The sequence below is a fragment of the Papilio polytes genome, unplaced genomic scaffold, assembly GCF_000836215.1.
Source record: "Papilio polytes unplaced genomic scaffold, Ppol_1.0 DF823688.1, whole genome shotgun sequence".
NCBI classification, from domain to species: Eukaryota; Metazoa; Arthropoda; class Insecta; order Lepidoptera; family Papilionidae; genus Papilio; species Papilio polytes.
Genome location: NW_013525516.1, coordinates 1,081,458 through 1,102,228, shown reverse-complemented (window position 1 = coordinate 1,102,228; position 20,771 = coordinate 1,081,458). Strand labels below are relative to the sequence as shown.

Here is a 20,771-nt window from a genome sequence, read left to right as displayed (position 1 = left end):
GCGGAATTTAATGTTTTTTTTTAAATTTTAACTGAGATTGCAATTTGAAGACAAAAAAAAGATAGAGATGAAAATAAGAACAAATAATATTTACGAATGAAAGTTTATTTCCAATTAAAATAAAACAATAATAATATTCAGAGAATCATCAAATTTCTTATTTGTAAAATTCGTATTCACTCTCGTCCTTCTTGATGTTGTTCTTGTATCCTTTTTCGAAGTCTTTCGGCAATACGATGTATCTAAAAGTAAATTTAAGATTGTTATTTAAAAAAAAATTTTTTTTTACAAATTTAGTTGATTACCACATACTCCTAATCAAATATCAACATTGGGAGCTAGAAAATTTATCTGCTATTTTGAATACTAATGCATGCTAATGACTACTAAAAAGTCTATTAATTTTGTATGCTCGGTGAGATGTTTAAAAATTTCTAAAAAATTAATTATTACTAAAGACCCTAACTGTTACTTGCTGTATACTATATATACTTCTGTGTAAATTTATAATTTTAAAGGAAAAATAATTCAAAGAAAACTTTCATTTTTCTATTCAACTAACGATGTGTTCCGCTATTTTGTATTTTAAATCATATAAATATAATACCTGTTCTCTCTGACGGCGTGCATGCCGGCCTCCTGGCAGATGGCGTTAATGTCCGCACCCGACACGCGGTCCGGCCGCGCCACGAACTCCTCCAGGTCCACCTCCTCCGACAGGTTCATCTTCGCCGTGATCGTGGAGAAGATCAGCCGCTTCTGACGCCTGCGCACACACTTCCTTTATATTCCAACACCAGGAAACTCTACTACTACTTAAATTCTATTTTTTATGTCAATTAGCAGATGGCCATTATATTTGATCAAATAACATCTACCGTTGCACATAGAAATCTGCAATTTCGGATTTACTTTTTACTTGTAATCAACAGACAGAAAAGTAAAACAGTCAGACCTTGAATTTGTGCACATAAAAATGTTTCCCTACCTTAACCCTCCTCCCCTGTTGAATTCCTTCCTACCCTTCCCTTATTAAAAAGTGATGGGAAAGTGAGACTAAAACAAGGCTTAAGACATAAACACTTGGGAGGTTATTCACAATGACCTACAGCTGGAAGTGTACCACTTTCTTCTGTCTAATTTTTAGTTTACTATTTATAAGTTTATGTGCTTGTCCCACAATTCTTGTAATTTGTTAGATAACAATCCAACATGTAAAAGGATAGAACATATAGCATTTTGTTCCCTACTCTAACATTAAAATCACTTTTAAGCTATCTGAGTCTTTATCAGCCAGTGGTGGGACAGAGATTAAATAACATAACATTGTTTATGTGAAATAAATAAGTATTTATAATATCTGACCTGTCCGGCAGAGGGAACTCTATCTTCCTGTCGAGTCTGCCGGGCCGCAGCAGCGCGGGATCCAACGTGTCCGCGCGATTTGTTGCCATTATTACCTGAAAATAACATCACATTTTGATTACATTTAACTTCACTAAAAATTACTAAAATACATTAATATTAAACCATTTATATGAAGATATCTTAAGGAAATAGTGAACAGAGTCGGTCTAGAGTTGAATTCTGAAATGACATTTAAATATGAATCTTAAATGATAATGTTACACTTATACTCCAAACTCCATTAGAATTCGGACATCGGTCAGATTGTAAGCGGCACAAAGTGAAGTGTATTAGATTTGTTTCAATATATGGCCATTTGCTGCACATTTAGTATAAAGACTTACTTTAACATTAGTGGTTTGATCAAAACCATCCATCTGATTGAGTAACTCCAACAGAATTCTCTGCACTTCTCTATCAGCTCCCGTTTGAGCATCAAATCTGAAAATGAAAAACTTTATGTTGACATGTCAACAACATCAACTTGACTTTGTCTTTACCGAGGGTTGGCACAGTATGTGTAGCTTCCATACATTTCTATAGCTGTCATATCTAAATCCCTTCTTAAGTATATCCTCTTTCACACAATCCATCCATAATTTCTTCTGTCTTCATTCACCTTTGTAGCCATCCACATTGAATCTTAACATGAACAACATTTTGTAAATTTATGCGTGCTCCCAAACTTACCGTTTTGTAGCGATAGCATCAATTTCATCAATAAATATAATGGCGGGGCTATTCTCTTTAGCGAGACGGAACACGTCGCGCACCATGCGCGGTCCCTCGCCCAAATACTTCTGCACGAACTCAGAACCAACCACACGAATGAATGCAGCTATGAAAAAAAAAAACGATTGGGTCAACAAAAAAAGCTTTAGGAAAGTCATTATTAATTTTTATGTATAGGATAAAAATGCTTGTTTAAAGTGTCAAGTTTAACTAAGTATATTTAAACTTCATGGATATTAAAATAAATGTTAAATTGTTTAGTGGCAGTATAAAAACCCTGCAAGTTGCGAGAAACATGGAACTAATATCCTCATGCGCATTAAAAAGTGATGCAATGAATATGTTAAATATAGCATCCTTGGGCCAGGATTATTATTGGTTAAACTTACTACTAAATCATACTAATCATACTTCATACTAATATTATAAATGCGAAAGTTTAGATGGATCGTTGGATGTTTGTTAGAGTTTGTAACCTAAACGGATGAACAGATTTTGATGAAATTTGGTATAGATGTAGAGAATAATCTGGAAGAACACATAGGCTACTCATTTTTGTTTTTTTTTTAATTCCACGCGGAGGGAGTCGCGGGCGAGAGCTAGTAATATATACATGTATGAAAATCAGCTCTGAATGGTTTAGTAGTTTAGGCCACTGATTTTAACTATTGATCTATGGCTCAACAATTAAATTATTAGGTCATGGCTCAACATGATTACACAACTATGCAAACTGACAAGCAAGTGACTTGCAGTGCAGACTTCAAATTGCAAATTATAACTCTATGCAGGTTCAAATAGACCTGATCTCTGAGCAGGCTCACTGATCTGCATTACATACAAACAATATAGGTCATTCTCAGTCAAGTTAATTGTGTCTTTTATAAAAAAATTGGTATTAACCTACCTGTAGTATGATGTGCAACAGCCTTTGCCAACATTGTTTTGCCACAACCTGGAGGTCCGTACATCAACACACCTCTTGGAGGCTCAATACCAATCTGGCGGTACAGCTCCACATGTGTGAGGGGAAGTTCCACCGCTTCTCTGATCTCTTGCTTCTGTGTATCCATACCACCAATATCTGAGTATTGTACATCCGGTTTCTCATCTGAAAAAATATTTTCATTCAATTAGTATTTTACAATAAATAAAATAATGAATAAAGCATGTAAATCATACTAATATTATAAATGCAAAAGTTTAGATAGATGGATGGATGGATGTTTGTTAGAGTTTGTAACCTAAATGGCTTAGTGGATTTCAATAAAATTTGGTATAGATGTAGTTAGTCTGGAAGAACACATAGGCTGCTTATTTTGTTTATTTTTAATTGCACACGGATGAGGTCACATGTGAAAGACATTTATTATAACAAAGCAAACAGCAAACAAAACCTAAACATTACTTTCTAGTATCTATAAAATGGCCTTTTTTCTTACTTAATTACAAAAACAAGAATAGACACAATGCCTTCAGATATACTCTAAAATATATCAAACCTCACTGAAAGAATATGTTCAATATATCTTACCTGCTTGCAGCATAGAGATAGAGCTATCAGCTTCAGGTGGCAAAACATCAACAAGAGCATTTGAATGTTTATGCAGCGCTACTGATGCTGATGGTTTCAACAGCTCACGGTCAATCGTAGACAAGATTCTGACATAGTAATTGGAGCCTGTGGTACTTCCAACTGTAACAATGTATAAAAATGTGGGCTTATGCATTAAACACAATAACTACTAATTAAGAATCTTGAAACATGTATCTAAGCTACAAAACCAGAAATAACAAGAATTATTAACATTGAAGAGACTGTCTACATTTTGAAGTAATTTACAGTATTGTTAAAAGCATTCAGTCAAGTCATTCAGCAAGGAGGTAGTACAGTACACTCGTTAGTTTATAATTTAAAAAATATTTTATAAATATAATAAGCAAAAAATATACCTATGCCAGTATTTTGATCAACAGCCTCAAGAAACTGTCCAATGACCAATGGAACCGATTGGATACGTTTAACTTCTTCTTGGGCATGTAGGTACTCTTTCTTGAGATTTCTTTGTTCATCTTTAATATATTCTTCTTGAACTTCCAAGAATTCTAACATCCGCTGCAATTTCTGGTAATAAAAGAACATTATTTGAAACAAGAATATCAAATAATGGTTCTACAGAGAAACAAAAGAGGTGGAATGGTCATATATTTTCTATCTCGATTTTGGTATGTTAACTACCTTGTACTTTGTGTAAAGATCTTCAGATTCCAGTTCATCGAAAGTTTGGGGTCCAGCGAAAGACAGTCCTTTTGTGTCGGCGACTTGGTCATCCTGAAAATACATTTAGGTTAATAATTACTATATACAACAATGGGTAAAGTATAGTAAAATGTTTAAAAATTACTTTTTCGGGCAATATAATACCAATTTCTTCCATTTTACAAAATATTTAGTCACGGTATTATTTGAGTTCACAACGACAGCACAGATTATAAAATAATGAAATGTCAATTGTTTTAATACGCCGTCATGCTCGTTTCCTTTTACGCATTCCATCATCATCATTGATGTAAAAATTACAATTCTTTTGAACTTATTTTATTTTTAATTTAAACTATTATTTAGATGTTCAAAATTTTATGAAAAATAGTTATGTTAATAATTCATCTCTCCATCTCGGGTAACATATCAAAACTGCATAACATTGAAACACCTCTTGCCTCTTGGTTTATTAAGAAACATATAGATGTCATGCAGATAAATTAAAGTAAAATAAGAACGTAACTTAAAAAATAGCCTAGTATTTTATCTAGTTTATGTTCCATATATGAGCCAAATTTAATCAAAATGCGTTAAGCCGTTATCGTTATTATGTATTTCTTTATAGAAATAAATGAAATACATAATAACAAATATCCATCTGTCCAAACTTTCTCATTTACAATATTAGTATGAAACATGATCTAACGCTATTTACTGTTATTATCAATACGGTGGTAAATACCAGTTATCGAAAATTGTTGCAAAAGGTACTTGTTACCGGTCTGAATGTAATCACAAAGTACCATCTAATCAATAAAATATTTGATAAGCATAAGAATTCGTAAACAAGTGATATTTCAAAACAGTCTTTAAATCATCGAAAATAACATAAACCTAACGTCATATATTTAATCGACTTGTAATAGAGTACAACATTGTGTATATATTTACGTAAGTTATCCTAAATACCGAAATTGATTTTGCAATCACGGCAATTTATCAGTTATACTATCGTTATAGTTTATTGCCATCTGATTTAAAGTTGATCTAGATAATTATAGCTTATATAAACGCTATTGAAGTAATGAGAGGGTAAACTTTCATTATGAAGGTGTTAGTGATTTTTGCGGTGCTCGCGGCAGCAGCCAATGCCAAATCTATCAACTCTTTAGTACCTGACAATCACTCTGCTTACGGGTATTTGCAAGATGTCGGAGTCCCAGAAGCTGAAAGGATACAAAAAGCAGAAGAGGCATATCTGAGGGGAAGAATCACTGGAGGAGTTCCCGCTGCTCTTGGTCAAATTCCCTACCAGGTTTATTAATTATTTATGTTACTAATAGAGATCGATGTAAGAGATCTTAGATTTGCATTCAATTTCTTTCACTTTAATCATTAAATGGCCTTAATACCTATAAACAATCTTTGCGTGATAATTTATCATACTAATCTAAAAATATCTACCATATACTAAGTTTCTTCCTTAGCGACAGCCTATGTTTCTAAATTTGTTTAAAAAGTCCAAAGAATGTCATAAACATAATCATTTGTTACAGGCTGGTCTAATCACTGATATTATTGGCATCACCGGGCGTGGAGTTTGCGGCGGTACCCTCATTTCACCAGACAGAGTGTTGACTGCTGCGCATTGCTGGTACGATGGTAGACACCAGGCGTGGAGGGTGACCGTGGTGCTTGGCTCCGTGCTGCTGTTCTCTGGCGGGAACAGACAACAGTCCAGCGTTGTTGTCACACACCCGAGTTGGATTCCCCTGTTAGTCAGAAACGACATCGGTGTCATCTATTTACCTTCGGCTGTTGCGCAATCAGGTAAGCGACAGCCTTCATTTGTTTAACTGATAATTAGAAGCGACTTATCACGTCTTTATTGGATTTTCAAAAAGCTGAATTTGAAGGGATCACGTTCAATTGTTTTTATAATAAATAATTTGATAAAACAACATACGCTAAAGGATATATTGTTTCACAGCCACAATAGCAACAATTTCGTTGCCAAGTGATGCTGAAACCAGTCAGACCTTCGCCGGATACCGCGCTATTGCTTCTGGCTTCGGTGCTACAAGCACAGGTAATGATTTTTTACTTAATTTAATGGACCACTCTTTTTCAAATGTATTCTATTTTACATATATGTAAACTTTTTGGTTTGAATTCAATAATTTTTCGGTATATTTTTAGTGGGTATATTCGGTTAAAATAAATTGTGTAGACACTCTATTGGTCTCAGTTTCATCTAAGAATTACGCTAGATATTTTTAACATACTTTGAGCGGGCGTACATCTATGATTATCGCACAACTGTGTGCGATTTTCGATCGTTTTGCAGCCAATTCAACTGTTTATTGCACAACAAAAAATCCAGTAGTGTGCGAGACTATACAGTCGTGCGATAATTTAGTTTCAGATGAGTGTACGGTCCTAAACTCCTTACTAAATTTCTTAGTGTTTATTTCCAGGTGCTAACATTACCACCAGTCAATACCTGAGCCAAGTGAATCTGAACGTGATTTCCAATAGTGTGTGCAACATCGCGTTCCCATCGGTCATACAGAGTTCTAACTTGTGCACGAGTGGTCTCGGCGGGATCGGGGTCTGCGGCGGCGACTCCGGCGGCCCACTGGTCACCACCTACAACGGCAGACAGATTGTGGTGCGTAAAAATGTTATACCAACAAATAAAATAGGTTTTTTGATAATATAAAGCGACAAAAGCGCAAACGGCCTAAAAAATTTTTCAAAATAGCGAAGTATAGACATCCGCATTTACAGATTCGTTGCCTACCTTTCATCAACAGAGAAGGGAATGAAACGGACGTACAAAAATAAGATACTTTTCGTACCCATTAGAACATTACTCTGTCAAGTCCATTTTACATTCCTATACTTTTTTGTTGGCAAAAAAGGCATGCATGCAAGATGTCGGAGCCCCATGCAAATAGACAAATTAATGTTTTTTTTCTTTATCGATATAAAGACAAATGAGTGGTAAAATTCGCCGTCACATGGTTAATATTGTAAACTTAAATAATTATTTTTCTGCAGATCGGAGTGACTTCCTTCGGCATTCGTTTCGGCTGTGACATCGGATATCCGTCGGCGTTCGCTAGAGTCACTTCATTCTTGGAATTCATCACATCAAATTTGTAAACAAAATGTACATATGAGTACCTATACAATGCAATATTAAAACTAATAAAAATGTAACAATCTCATTAGTTTTTTTTATTTTATATGATATTTTAATAGAGATCGATAACAGAACAGACAATTTATTATTAAACCGAATAAAGCTGGATAAGAGTCAACGCACACTTAACAACGCCTTATGGTCTGCGAAATGACGAATGCGCGTTAACCTTAGATAAAACTTATCACCAAGAACATGTCTAGATGTAATAACTTTGATAAATAAATGAAATTAAACAGCACAATATTTATTTAATTAAACTTTTACGACGCATCGTATCAATGAATAATTGATTAACAAAAATAATCATCAAGTGCGTCAATAAAATATTTTCAATCCTTACTAATATTATAAATGCGAAAGTTTGGATAGATAAACTGATGCACGGATCTCGATAAAATTTGGCGTAGACGGAGAGGATAGTCTGGGAAACATTTAGACTACGTGCTTTTGTTTTATTTTTATTTTATAAAGATAATTTAGTAATAATCAGTATGTCAAAGATTACAAAAGGACAAGATAGTTAGCAATTATGTTATGCCCAATCTACTATAGTATATAGTATTCCATTAGACATTTAGATAAATCCTACTTACACTACTGTAAAGAATGCTACTAAAATTAGGCTGCTAGAATCTGGCCAAGATCTATAATAAGCTGGGTCAATATATTGAAAGTAATTGTGAATTGCTTTTTCTTTTTTTATTACGTATTTGAATATTTTATTCTCATTATTACATTATTAACGTTACGTTATCATATTATTATCATAGCTTATTTAAATTTTAATACTTTTATCAAAATAAGATTGCTAGAAGATGGATATAAAAGTATTTTTGATTTACCAAAATCGGAGTACGTTTCCTGTTATTTGAAAATGAAGTTACTTCTGGCTCTTGTGGCAACTGTTGCCTTCGCTAACGCGAGGTACATCGAGCAGGAGATTCCTGAATATAACACCGCGTATGGCTACATGCAGAACTATGGTATCCCACTTGCGCAGGCCATCTACAAAGCGGAACAGGAGAACAATGAGCCCAGAATTATCGGAGGATCAGCGGCTAGATTGGGACAATTCCCTTACCAGGTTTGTCCTCGCTATTTGATCGTTATTTTGTGTCTTAAACGTAATAATGGGCTTATTAGAATTTTTTACTTTATTGAAAAACAAAATATGATAGTCAAAATTTAATTATATCTGTTATCCTTAAATTTTAACCTATCATCAATTATATCAGCATAAGCAATTCTATTGTTTTAATTCTATGTTGTCATTGAAATGCATTTTCACTTTTGGCTAATAAAACCGATTTTCTACAGGCTGGTCTGATCTCTGACATCGTCGGCACCAGCAACCGCGGTGTCTGCGGCGGTTCTTTGGTGTCCACGTCCAGGGTAGTGACTGCTGCTCACTGCTGGTTCGACGGTCGCAACCAGGGCTGGAGGTTCACCGTCGTGTTGGGCTCCATCAGTCTCTTCAGCGGCGGCACCAGGCTGGAAACCACCAACGTTGTTATGCACAACAGTTGGAACCCAAACAATGCCCGTAATGATGTCGCTGTCATCCGCTTGAACAGCGCCGTGTCCTTAAATGGTAAGTTTCTGTACTTTATACTAATATTGTAAAGAGGAAAGATTTGTATTTTTGCATTTTTGTATGTATCGAAATAACTCAAAAACTACTAGACCGATTTCAAAAATTAAACTATTAAATAGCTACGTTATCCCTGATTAACATTGGCTATATCTTTCATTTCACGTGGACAAAGTCGCGAGCAACAGCTGGTTTTAACTAAACAGATTTCCTCAGTCAGTTGAGTAAGGATATATCACAATATGACTTAAGAGTGATTTGACGGAGAATTTCAATAATTACAAGCACACTGTTTTGGTTCATCTGAAAAAAAAAAAAAAAAAATTAAATCTTAGTATAGTATAAAGCATTTAGGTAGTTCTTTAATGGAAATTTATTTTTTTACAGCCAATATCGCATTAGTAGCTCTGCCAACTGGCTCTGTAGCGAACGAGAACTTTGCGGGTAACACTGCTACGGCATCTGGCTTCGGTCTTACCAGGCAAAGTAAGTGTAAACTTCCAAAATTAAAAAGTTTAATTATTATTATTTAATAAAAGATGAATAAAGATCTCCCCAAAAGGTAGACAAATCACTTTCTATATTTCATACAATGTAACTCTCACAATTGTGGTCATAGACTTTTGATGACTATCATGATTAAATAATTTTGCATAAAACTTTTTATTTTCACAAACATTTTATATTTTTTACATGGTTATTTTTTTCATATCCCGAAGTACACGAAATTTCTCTTCATTTTTAACTTAAAAAAAAATCTTTTCTCGCATTCCAGATGGTCAAATCACCACTAGTCAGTTCCTAAGCTTTGTCAATCTGAACGTGATCACGAACAACGCCTGCTCTCTGGCTTTCCCGCTGATTGTCCAGTCCTCGAACATCTGCACTAGCGGCTCTGGTGGTAGAGGTGTGTGCGGCGGCGATTCTGGCGGCCCCTTGACTGTTGTGAGAAACAACAGACCTACCTTGGTAAGAAATTTCACTTTACAATTAGAGACGCACACCTTAGCTATCGCACGACTGTTTAGTAGCTCTTAGATTCCTCTAAGCTTATATTGACACTACTTGATTTTTAGTTGTGCAACTAAACAGTTGTATTGTCTGCGAAAGAATTGATAATTGCCCAACAGTTGTGCGATAGTTTAGCCAAAGGTGTGCGGCCGCTCTTATAGTATAGCTGGCGTTTGTCGATTGTTTCTTACTAAAAGCTTTGCTTACATCGATCTCTAGGTGCAATCATATTAATATATGGTAGACTACGTTACTCACTGTTAACTGGTTTTTAGTAATACTGATTATTGTAACTATAAAATTCATGTAAGTCGAAGTATGATTGTCATTTCTTATAATGTAAATATTTTCCAGGTCGGTATCACGTCTTTCGGCTCTGGTCTCGGCTGCGAAAGGAACCTACCCTCCGCATACGCGAGAGTCACCTCTTTCCTGAGCTTCATCAACCAGAACATTTAAATAACTATAAGAAATATTTCTATAAAATACCAAAATGTACTAACACTGAATAAAAGTACTCAATTATCTGAAAAACTTTCTTTTATTTTACTTTCCTCTCACTCTTGGTGATGATTGTTTCGACATTGTTATGAAAATGTAATTTTATTGAAACAAATTGATTTTAGCCTATTGAACAAATAGACATTTTAAGAAGCAATCCGAGCCGGAAATTAAGTTCCTTGGCACAGCCAAATGTTGATGACATATGAACAATACGTTTACCTATACTAAAATTATAAAGAGGCACGATTTGTATTTTTGTATATATTGAAATAACTTTAAAATTACTGAGCCGACTTTAAAAATTCTTTCACAAACAGAAAGGTAATTTATCTGTGAGTAACATAGGCTATATTTTATTATTACTAATGTTTAGGAACGATTAATAAATAGCGTGTTTCTGGACGCCAGCGTTAAAAATTCACTAAACTTTAACTTTTCTCTTTGTTCTTTTTTCCTTTTTACGAGGACGAAGTCGCAAGCAACAGCCAGTAATATTTAAAATGAAATATTGATCATTCATCAACTTGGATTAGGTATAGAATTAGTTTGATAATATTCATTAAATAGATAAAGTGCATTATATTAATATTGGGTTTTCCCGTACGTAGTGACCCGTAACGAAATTATGATAACATTTCTTAATAAAAGAAAATAAATGTTACTTCATTAATTCAATAAATAAGAAGGAAAAGATTTTTTAATCAAGTGCCCAACAGTTGTCGGTTTCAATTCGAAGGAAGAAACTTCAGCGAGTCCAAAAGTTATTACAATAATGCATATTCAGATGCGTTTTATTAAAACTTTAATATAGTAAAATTAGTTTAATATTATGTAAAATGTTTACAGAAATAAAGAAATCTCATTTATTTATATATCGACACGACAAACTCTAAAGAAATTGTAAGACCTAATTTAAAATCTTGTTATATTAGTTACTGACTATTAAAACATCTGGCAACACAAAGTAAATATATAATGTAGGTTTCCGAATATGAAATAGTTTAGCTTCAACCATATTTTCAAAGTTTAGGTTATGATTTGGCATTGCAATAGTAACCATTCATAGACTTACAAACAACGTAATCCGGATTCGTCTGTAAAATAATAAATCACTTTTATCTTTTAATGCATTTTTATCTGATGTATAACTTATAGATTGACAAATTACGAAAACATATCGGATTATATTTATCTAATTGATTAGTTTCATTTACTTTTATTCTGTTAGTAACAATACATAATCATATTGTACAATTAATGATATCAGCTACGTGCTACAAGACACACAATAAAATAATCGAACCGTACCGCAATAAGCACTACATAATGGTTAAAAGTAATTCGGAAACCAGCCATTAATCAAACATTCAGTTGTTTTCTTTAAATTGGGCGGATATAATCAATACAATCAACCAACCTAAAGGGAAAAAAATCCATTAGCTAACATCCAGATAATCTATTCTTAATCGTTCAGTATTTTTTTATTTAAAAAAAACAACAGCGTACACATATATAAACATATAATATCTAGTATTATCTATACTTCTATACTATCTATACTATTATAATAAAGCGTAAACACACACTTGTTTGTGACGTAGGATGTCAGCAATCACAGCGTATTTTTGAATAATTCTTTCGTTAATAAAAATTCGCACGGGGATCGCTAGTGTGACAATAAAGCAAATAGGCTTTTATTTAAGTTCATAATACAATAATAAAAAAAATATGATGAGAGTCAATGAATGGGAGTATGATAGTAAGTCACAAACTTCTAGAATGTTCTTTATAAACAGTGTTAAATTTAAAACATTTCATTGTAACAATTGAAAATCATGACGTAGATACTATGTCTGTTGAAGTGTGTAGTCTGCTGATATATTGGCGTATGTTGACTTAGATAGTCGTAGGTAAGTGTACCATCAAATTTCCATCCGCTCCGATGTTGCTATGTGGAACAAACAATAAGATTTGATTGGCTCCGGCCACATTCAGTGCCTCGTCTGCGGCCGCACTACGTTCGTTAGCTGCAACTTTATTGAATATGAATAACGAAATTTTAGAAAATGTTACCTTGTTGTGGCTTAGTATGTAAAATACGGAAATTGTATACGAATAGAACATTCGTACGTTGTAGGTTCTACAATCACTTCAATTTCGACTACAACGTTATGAAAATGTTTTGAAAATAGTGTTTTATTTGTTGCAAAATTTATGGATTGCAAGCGTCCACCCCCAATCCACTTTATCGCATTATTATTGTTAATATACGGTAATCTTTCATTCAACCAATTCCACAGCACTTAATATTCCTTAGTGTAATTCTATATAAAGTGAATATTATATGAACTAATATAAACATTTCAGTCATCTTTTAATACAATTCAATTGGACCAATTAATTTGCCTCACATAATGTCGACGACGGTGCATATAAAACGCTACTATCTGCAGTAAATATGCAATTTAACGAACACGACGAGCGAATAATCAAGAATGGACAGAGAAGTGCATTGTCGTGTCGCGATGATTTTTTAAACAGCGACCAGTGTGAGCCTTCGCTTTTATACTGATTTTCTACTACATGTATATCTGTTACCCTCTAATTGTAATGAAATCAATTTAATTATTAACGTATTTACGAGAATATTATTGTTGTAAGATTTAGATACTATTTATGTTCTTGCGACGGCGACTCGAAATTTAATATCGAAATAATTGGAAATATAACTTCCATCCTAAAATCTATGATAAAATGAAAATGGTGTTAACTGTTTTAAGAGCAGACGAAGTACAGACAGCCAATTAGTACACGTGAAAACTGAAAGAAAAAAAGACGATCAGTGATTTTTTTACACCATTCGAAGTCTTTAATGTCTAATCTGTCAGACTCTGGTTAGTCTAAGAGTTGGCAACCCTAAGTACATTTACTACGTTTATCAAACATATGAATAGAACGTATTATGATGCACGGGGCGATGCTACGAGTGTAACAGGACGAGGGCAGATTACCGACTCAATTATTCTCGCAGCGTCAATCACTCGCCGGGAAGGCAATCGATATCCTGATGCCAATTTTGAGTGATCGCAGACCAAAATTGTTTTGAAAGATCATAAGTGTTCATCTATTATATCATAATAATGTAAGTACAATTTTGTTTTGACGTTCTTTATTTTAATGGTTAGTGACTCATCATCATCGACTTGCCCTTATCCCTTATGGAGGGTCGGCACAGTATGTGCTGCTCTTCTATACTTTATCAGCTGTCATACATATATATATCCACTCCTTAAGCATATCCTCTTTCACACAATCCATCTATACTTTCTTCGGTCTTCCTCTTCCTTTGTAGCCATCCACATTCATTCTTAACACTTTCTGGTTTAATGGTTAGTGGCTGACGATCATTTTACCAGTATCATTTGCGACTGATGAGTACCTTAAGTTATAACTACAACTTTTGCATGCCAGCCTTTTTTAATTTGGAAATTATATAAATTCCAGGTAAGTGGCCAGACAAAATTTATAAAAATCGAATAATGTTTAACAAATTATTGAATAAATCCTACAAAATTATTACTCTGCCTCTTAGTAAATATTAAAGATAAAAAATTACAAGTTCCCTATTAATTGCCTAAAAGGGGATATTTTCATTTCTCGAATTATTTGATTTCACTTAAGTTAAAAGCCGTTTCAGATATTTCTTTGTCGTTAAAATATTTCTCTGGTCAAATTACACTTCTTCTGTTTGAATGAGCTTTTACCTTAATTAATTGAAGACAAAGAAATTTAGTACAAAAAATTACCTAAAACGTACTCGTTTTCACTGTTCTTTAAAACTATTCAACAATGTACATATATGTTTTTATTTTTTTAATATCACTTTTAAGTAACAAGTTTCAGTCTTACGAATACTTAATATAAAAGCTAAATTTAAGATGAATGGATTGTTAACCTGGGTGAACAATATTGGCTACTTACTATTTATTTATTACCACGCGGACGTACTCACGGGAAAAGATTAGTCTTATGTACTCATCTATACTTATGTAATAAAGAGAAAAGATTTGTATTTTTGTATGTACCTACAAGTTTGATTCACGTAAAAACTAAACCGATTTTAAAAATTTTTTCACCATTGCAAAAGTAATGTAACCAACATAGACTATGTTTTTCATTATTTTTTGATTTCACGCAGATGATGTCGCGAGCAACAGCTAGTTTTAATATAAACAAGATTGAATAAGGTCTGATAAGTGACTTAAGTGTAAAAGTGTACCTCCCGCAGACAGTTTGAGTAATGAACTAGATTAAAGTACACTAAAACGCCTGTACCCTAATGGGCACGCCTTTTAACTCATTAAAGGGTTTAAAAACTCGTCTAAAGTGAAACAGTAGGAGAGTAAACGTCGTTAATGTTAAAATATTGTTTAGGGACGAGCCTCGGTACCGACAGTGTGAAATTTTAATCACAGGTAAAGTATGCATTTAAAAGCCTAAAGCAACTTTACCTACTAAAATACAAACTTGAGGTACAATTTAAAATACGCATATAGTTTTTACACATTATTTTAATTCACCAACATTATATTAGTGACCTGACAAATCTACGGAAGTTATGGCATCGGTTTGGTTGTGCTCTCACAGTGCACTAAGTCCCCTTTAAAAGAATTAAGTAGTTAACTTTTTTTCTTGTGCCCTTGTCAATCATCATTATTCATAAAGACTTCCATAGGACCAAAGCTGTACAATTACATTTTGATCTCTCTGTTTTTCAAAGTGAATGATAAGGATGGGAAGGTTTTGGCCGGTTAGAACAAATACTAGCTAAACCAATAATTGAAGCTAAACTAATGGTTTCCCAGCTACGGTTAACAATTTCTTAGATTTTTATTAAATACGTTTCCGAACTACGAAACATAGGTCAAACTAATATTAATGAATCACTAGTTAATGATAATATAAGTGGTAACTTCAGAAACCCAGCTTAAGTTGAATTTTCAACAAAAAGACAACACGTCAACAAATAAAAGTCTCTCTATACCACTTTACTTATGCAAACGGCGAGTAACTAAGTCCGTGATTCAAGTATCTGACATAAGTGCTTCTCGTTCCCGTACTTCAGGCTTCCGTACACGTTAACTGAATTAAATAGTTTCCTCTGAAAAGTGGGTTATCGCAGATAATTTGCACTGCCCGGTCAGGACATTACTAAACGACATGCGCTTGTTTAGAATAAATACATTCTGAATACACCGTGTTTTTAGAGTTAGAATACATTTGAAAGGAAACAGAATACATTAAATTTACATTAAATTACAATTTAAGTTTCTTTTTGAAATATAATGGCGCACTATACTTGAATCTATCAAATTCGAAAAGGTGGAAAGCAAAATGTTATAACCTCAAAATAATTTAAATCAATCACTTAGTTATCGTGGATTATTTCTGTTTGTATTTTATCACCTTTAGTTCTATCATAATATATAAAGTATACTTAGCATTATTTCGATAATATTGTTACCAATATTGCACTCAAGTGCGTCATTGTAAACAACCTTTATTGCAGGTTTGTCAGTCTTTAGTGACAATAATTCAGCAATTTTTACGTCTTCTTACAATTAAGAAAGTCGGCGTCAAAGAGCATCATGGAATATTCTAGAAAAGTTCAATGCAATTACCAGATGCTTACACAAGACCTCGTCACAAAATGTCCATCCGACGTGACAGATTTGTACCGGCGAGATGTTGCAGACAGGCCGAGTAATGGATGAGATAAAAGAAAATAAACCCCCTAATGGGCGTGCTTTCAACTCACTAACGGCTTAAAAAATTCGCTTCAAGTGAAAGGGTAGAAAAGTGAACGTCGTTAGCGTTTAAATATTGTCCACGGACACACCTTCGGACCTAAGGGAGTAATTTGATCTCGAGTTAGCTGTGTATTCAAAAGGCACTCGCCAAATAAAGCAAACTTTGACTCAGTCGCTATTTAACAATTAAACTGTTGTCATTTAATCCGTAATTGTAACTTTGTTTCCTTATATTTTTAAAGGAAAGGCATAATTATGTCTCTGATTAACTGAGGCAATAAATAGTTTATGCAATATTTATATACATACCTCAATATCCCAGATCCAAATGTGATGCCACTTATAATCCGCTAATTGATGACTTCGGTAATCCCACGTTATCTGAGTCAAGCCCATGATTTCAAAAATATTTCCTGCACTATTTATTCACAAACTTACATTTATTTTATCCATACCTATATTTATAACATAACCTATAAATGAAGTATTCTATACAAACGTATTATGACGAGCCGATTTTCGAAATGGCGTTTTGTACTTCAAATGAAAACATTAAGGAAACCTTCTATAAAAGGCTTCCGGAAGTATTGTTCGCATCACTTTCTAACATTAGAATAGTTTTACTTATGGTCATAGGTACTATCTATGATTATGTTATGTCAAATTTCACTTTAAAGTTAAAATTTGCTGTAAATTACTTAAAAAATGGAGGCATCTATCATTTGTTGTAGGGTCATTGTTATTAAAAAAATGAAGTTTTTTAACGAACATCCGATACGACAGGGCATGGGCGAGAGGTGTTATAGAGGGCCGAATAATGACCGAGGTAAAGGCCTTTAACCCCGCTAATGGACATCCTTTTCGACACATTAAACGCTTTTAAATAAAATCATTTAAAATGAATGGAAAACTGTGAACCTTATATTGGTGTCCAGGACATTACAGACAGTTTTATTTTCACAGAAATTCAGATAAATAACATAAAAATTCACAAAAAAAGCATTTTGCGTATTAACAGTAACCTAATTCCCGGTTTTGCTTTTACAAACAAAAAACAAAGTTTAAACAATGGAATGCCACAAATTAAATCGTCATTAAATCGTGGTGATGCATCGGTAGAGAATGAAGTGTTGGCTTCATCCTTCAATCGAGCTTCGTATTACACTTGTATGTGCTTGACAGGCTGCAATCACTCGTGTTAGACATCTCGAGTCGATGTTAGTATCAATATCGAGATACCGAGTTACCGAGCAATCGAGTTGCAAGTATCGAGTGAAACTCAAGAGCACCGTAATGTGAACTAACGTACTCTTGATCGTTCGCCCGACGAACATCAAATTCGATTAATGTTCGAGTTCACCTCTACGAGTCTAATCGAGACGATGTCGAGTAATCGATTTAAAATTAAACCCACATATTTTCTTTATAAACTATCATGATTTGATTATGGTGCAATGATAAAAGTTAAAATATTTTGTTTTTGTATTGATTGTTATATTTTATACATGAAAGTAAAAAATGTATTTAGTGTTGTCTAAAAACGACATCATTATAATTTCTTCCAACAAAAATTAAATCTTATAAAATTTTCAGTTCGATACAGAAAATATTGCATATATTTCTTTAGTGTAATGGCGTACAAAATTATTTTCCCCGTGACGCTTTAAACGTTCGAAAACAAAATACTTGTGACGTCACTCGTCACTCGTCACTCGTTAGCCGGTCGCTGGCAATCAGACGACGTCACGGCTGCACGCGGAAGAACATTGCCACCAATTAGAATGGGCACCTAGGCCGTTATACATACGTCATCGTTGCTATACTGCACTAAAATGCTGCTTTACAAAATCGGTTTAATATTGACTTTTACATTGCTCTTACAGTCTTTAACCGAGAATAGTAATTTCTTGTCATGTAAATAAAGTAAGATTATTGATTTTAATGCAAGAAAACATTTGCTCTTAGTAATACTGCATATTACGATAGCCAAATAGAATAATTTCTTCTGCTATTAATTTTGTAATAATCTTAGGTTTTCCCGTCTACTTAATGATTAAGGCAGTTTTTAGATACTTTAATCTATTGACAAAAAGTTGAAGCTATAACTAAGTATGTTAATTAATAAGCAAGATAAAGTAATTTATTTAAACAAAAAAAAACATTTTATTGGCGTCGATTTTGCCAAGAGCGAACCTTTCTATCGGATAAATTAGTCATAACATAACGTTGATTTAATTAGCGCGATAATTGCAGTGGCAGGTTCGCTTAATTCCGAACTAATGCGAGTCACCCGCTGTTCGTATACCGAACTCCGTTGAGAAAACTTTAACCCACTCATTTCATAGTTAAGATTTTCATACGTAAATTAAAACGAGAAAACGAATGCACTATTTAAACTGAATCGCTCTTTAAATTTATAATACCATGATATGCATCTTGATTGTTAAAATTTTTCCTCAAAAATGTACATGTATTTAGCATGCATCATGTAATTTTATTTGTACGTTTTAAATATTACTATTCGGTACAGATGGCACGGTTTCGCTACATTCGGTGGCGAACATATAGTTAAAATTTCGCGGCTCGGGTAAATGCGGTAACCGGTCGCATTTTTATTCACCCGCACTAGTGGGTAGTTTTAAATCCATCTCCAGTTAGTCGGGCGAGGCCTGCAGAGAGTTGTGCGGGATAAAGGGTCTTGTTCAAGCCAGTGACTAAAAGTGCGAATTCAAAGATCATCGGATGTAATTACTTGTTCGAGATTGTCCGAACGGGGTCGCGTCGAACTTCGGTTTCGCGTTTGGAACAATAACGGTGTATACAGGTGCAACTGCAGACAGCATCTGTGGCGCCTATAGACTTAACTCGATTGACACCAACAAAGATCAGGTACCTGTAGACTAACACAGAATATATTTACCACTATATTTTTCCATCACCTCCTTGTTTACAATTTTATGCTCTCCGGTGTAGTTTAAGGTTAGGTTGTGCCGTTGGACTCGAAATCGTCGTGTTCGGCACAATTAGTATAGTTCTTTTATGTGGTAATAACTTATACGTTGTTATCAATTAATATGAAAGGATTTAATACGTGTCATATAAATAACTTTAGTTATAATATGTAACGCGGCAGTAAACAGAAGGGAACCCGCGCCCAGGTTTATTAAATGTCAGTAACAGGCGGCTCGTTTTATATAATGTAAGAATATTGGGATTCTAGTTGCGATGCACTAAAATAAACAAAGCTATTGTTAGTTTGTATTTAGGATTTTTTTTAGATTAGATATAGAGTTTTGTGTACATTTACATGAAAGATTATTAATATATTACGTATGATTTTAGTGATTTAGGTCTAATAATGACTAAAAAAGGTTGGTTTTTCGTCTCCTTTCGTAATATGATCAATACATTATGTATCTCTAAGTCCTGTACATAATCAACTACATGTAAGAAATTGTAGGCAAATGTTTATTCTTTTGTTTTCCTAACTCTATGGTATTGGTGTAAGTTTGTATTTTTGTTTGTTTTTCTGTTCTAATCGAGAAATTTAATTATAATGTCTACATTGCTACGATTTTTGGGAGTCAATTTTTAAAACAGATATGTTATGAAATTTATTTACTAGTATATACTCGTAAGATGCAAACCACATGTTTCCATTTGGATGCGTTGTAACGTGTAGCGAAGATATCCACACAAACAATGCGGCCACGCTTGGCCGGAGACTGCCCGAAACATCGCTTAGTGCGGAATAGTTTTCAATGAATAATGTCAGCGGTGGTCACTGGGAGGCTTACAGCGGTGGAAAACAAAATACATAGAGTCGACTATAGATTATTTTTTAAATGTTATCGAAGTATAACAGCTTTATTATTTCCTTCATACAATGTTTTAATAACAAGTTTTAATTAGCTGTTGCTCGCGACTTCGTCCACGTAAAATTCAAAAAAAATTGTAAAAAAATATACCAGTAGTCTCTAGTACTCCGCGATAACGTAGCTTTTTAATGGTAAAATTGGCCAAGTAGTTATCGAATTGTTTCAGTACATACAACCATACAAATCTTTTCTCTTTATAATATTAGTATAGATAGCTCAAGGGAGAGCCCTGACTTTACAACCACTATACAGGATGATTCTTAACGGACGGATCATCGGGTTTGTGGAGGTGGAGGACCTCAATAGCTACCATATAATTATAGCTTTTCAAAGTTAAAGCAAGAAATTTAGTTTTAAGAAAATT

General features: G+C 33.8%; 3 protein-coding genes across 3 annotated transcripts; 2 read left to right on the top strand and 1 right to left on the bottom strand.

Moving 5' to 3' along the window:
- Positions 1-134: 134 nt before the first annotated feature.
- LOC106104427 (26S protease regulatory subunit 6B) lies at positions 135-4,653 on the bottom strand. Its single transcript, XM_013284481.1, has 10 exons — positions 4,545-4,653; positions 4,379-4,471; positions 4,093-4,264; positions 3,674-3,835; positions 3,047-3,250; positions 2,098-2,245; positions 1,752-1,848; positions 1,366-1,460; positions 608-766; positions 135-242 (listed from the first exon to the last, which is right to left on the bottom strand). The coding sequence occupies exons 1-10, from the start codon at positions 4,575-4,577 to the stop codon at positions 158-160; spliced, it is 1,248 nt and encodes a 415-aa protein (XP_013139935.1). The 5' UTR covers positions 4,578-4,653; the 3' UTR covers positions 135-157.
- Positions 4,654-5,271: 618 nt separating this feature from the next.
- LOC106104357 (brachyurin-like) lies at positions 5,272-7,635 on the top strand. The gene is made up of 5 exons (XM_013284391.1): positions 5,272-5,717; positions 5,959-6,232; positions 6,393-6,491; positions 6,880-7,073; positions 7,466-7,635. The coding sequence occupies exons 1-5, from the start codon at positions 5,508-5,510 to the stop codon at positions 7,568-7,570; spliced, it is 882 nt and encodes a 293-aa protein (XP_013139845.1). The 5' UTR covers positions 5,272-5,507; the 3' UTR covers positions 7,571-7,635.
- An 815-nt stretch (positions 7,636-8,450) lies between these two features.
- On the top strand, positions 8,451-10,749 carry LOC106104431 (brachyurin-like). Its single transcript, XM_013284491.1, has 5 exons — positions 8,451-8,697; positions 8,931-9,204; positions 9,592-9,690; positions 9,980-10,173; positions 10,570-10,749. The coding sequence occupies exons 1-5, from the start codon at positions 8,488-8,490 to the stop codon at positions 10,672-10,674; spliced, it is 882 nt and encodes a 293-aa protein (XP_013139945.1). The 5' UTR covers positions 8,451-8,487; the 3' UTR covers positions 10,675-10,749.
- Positions 10,750-20,771: the final 10,022 nt, after the last annotated feature.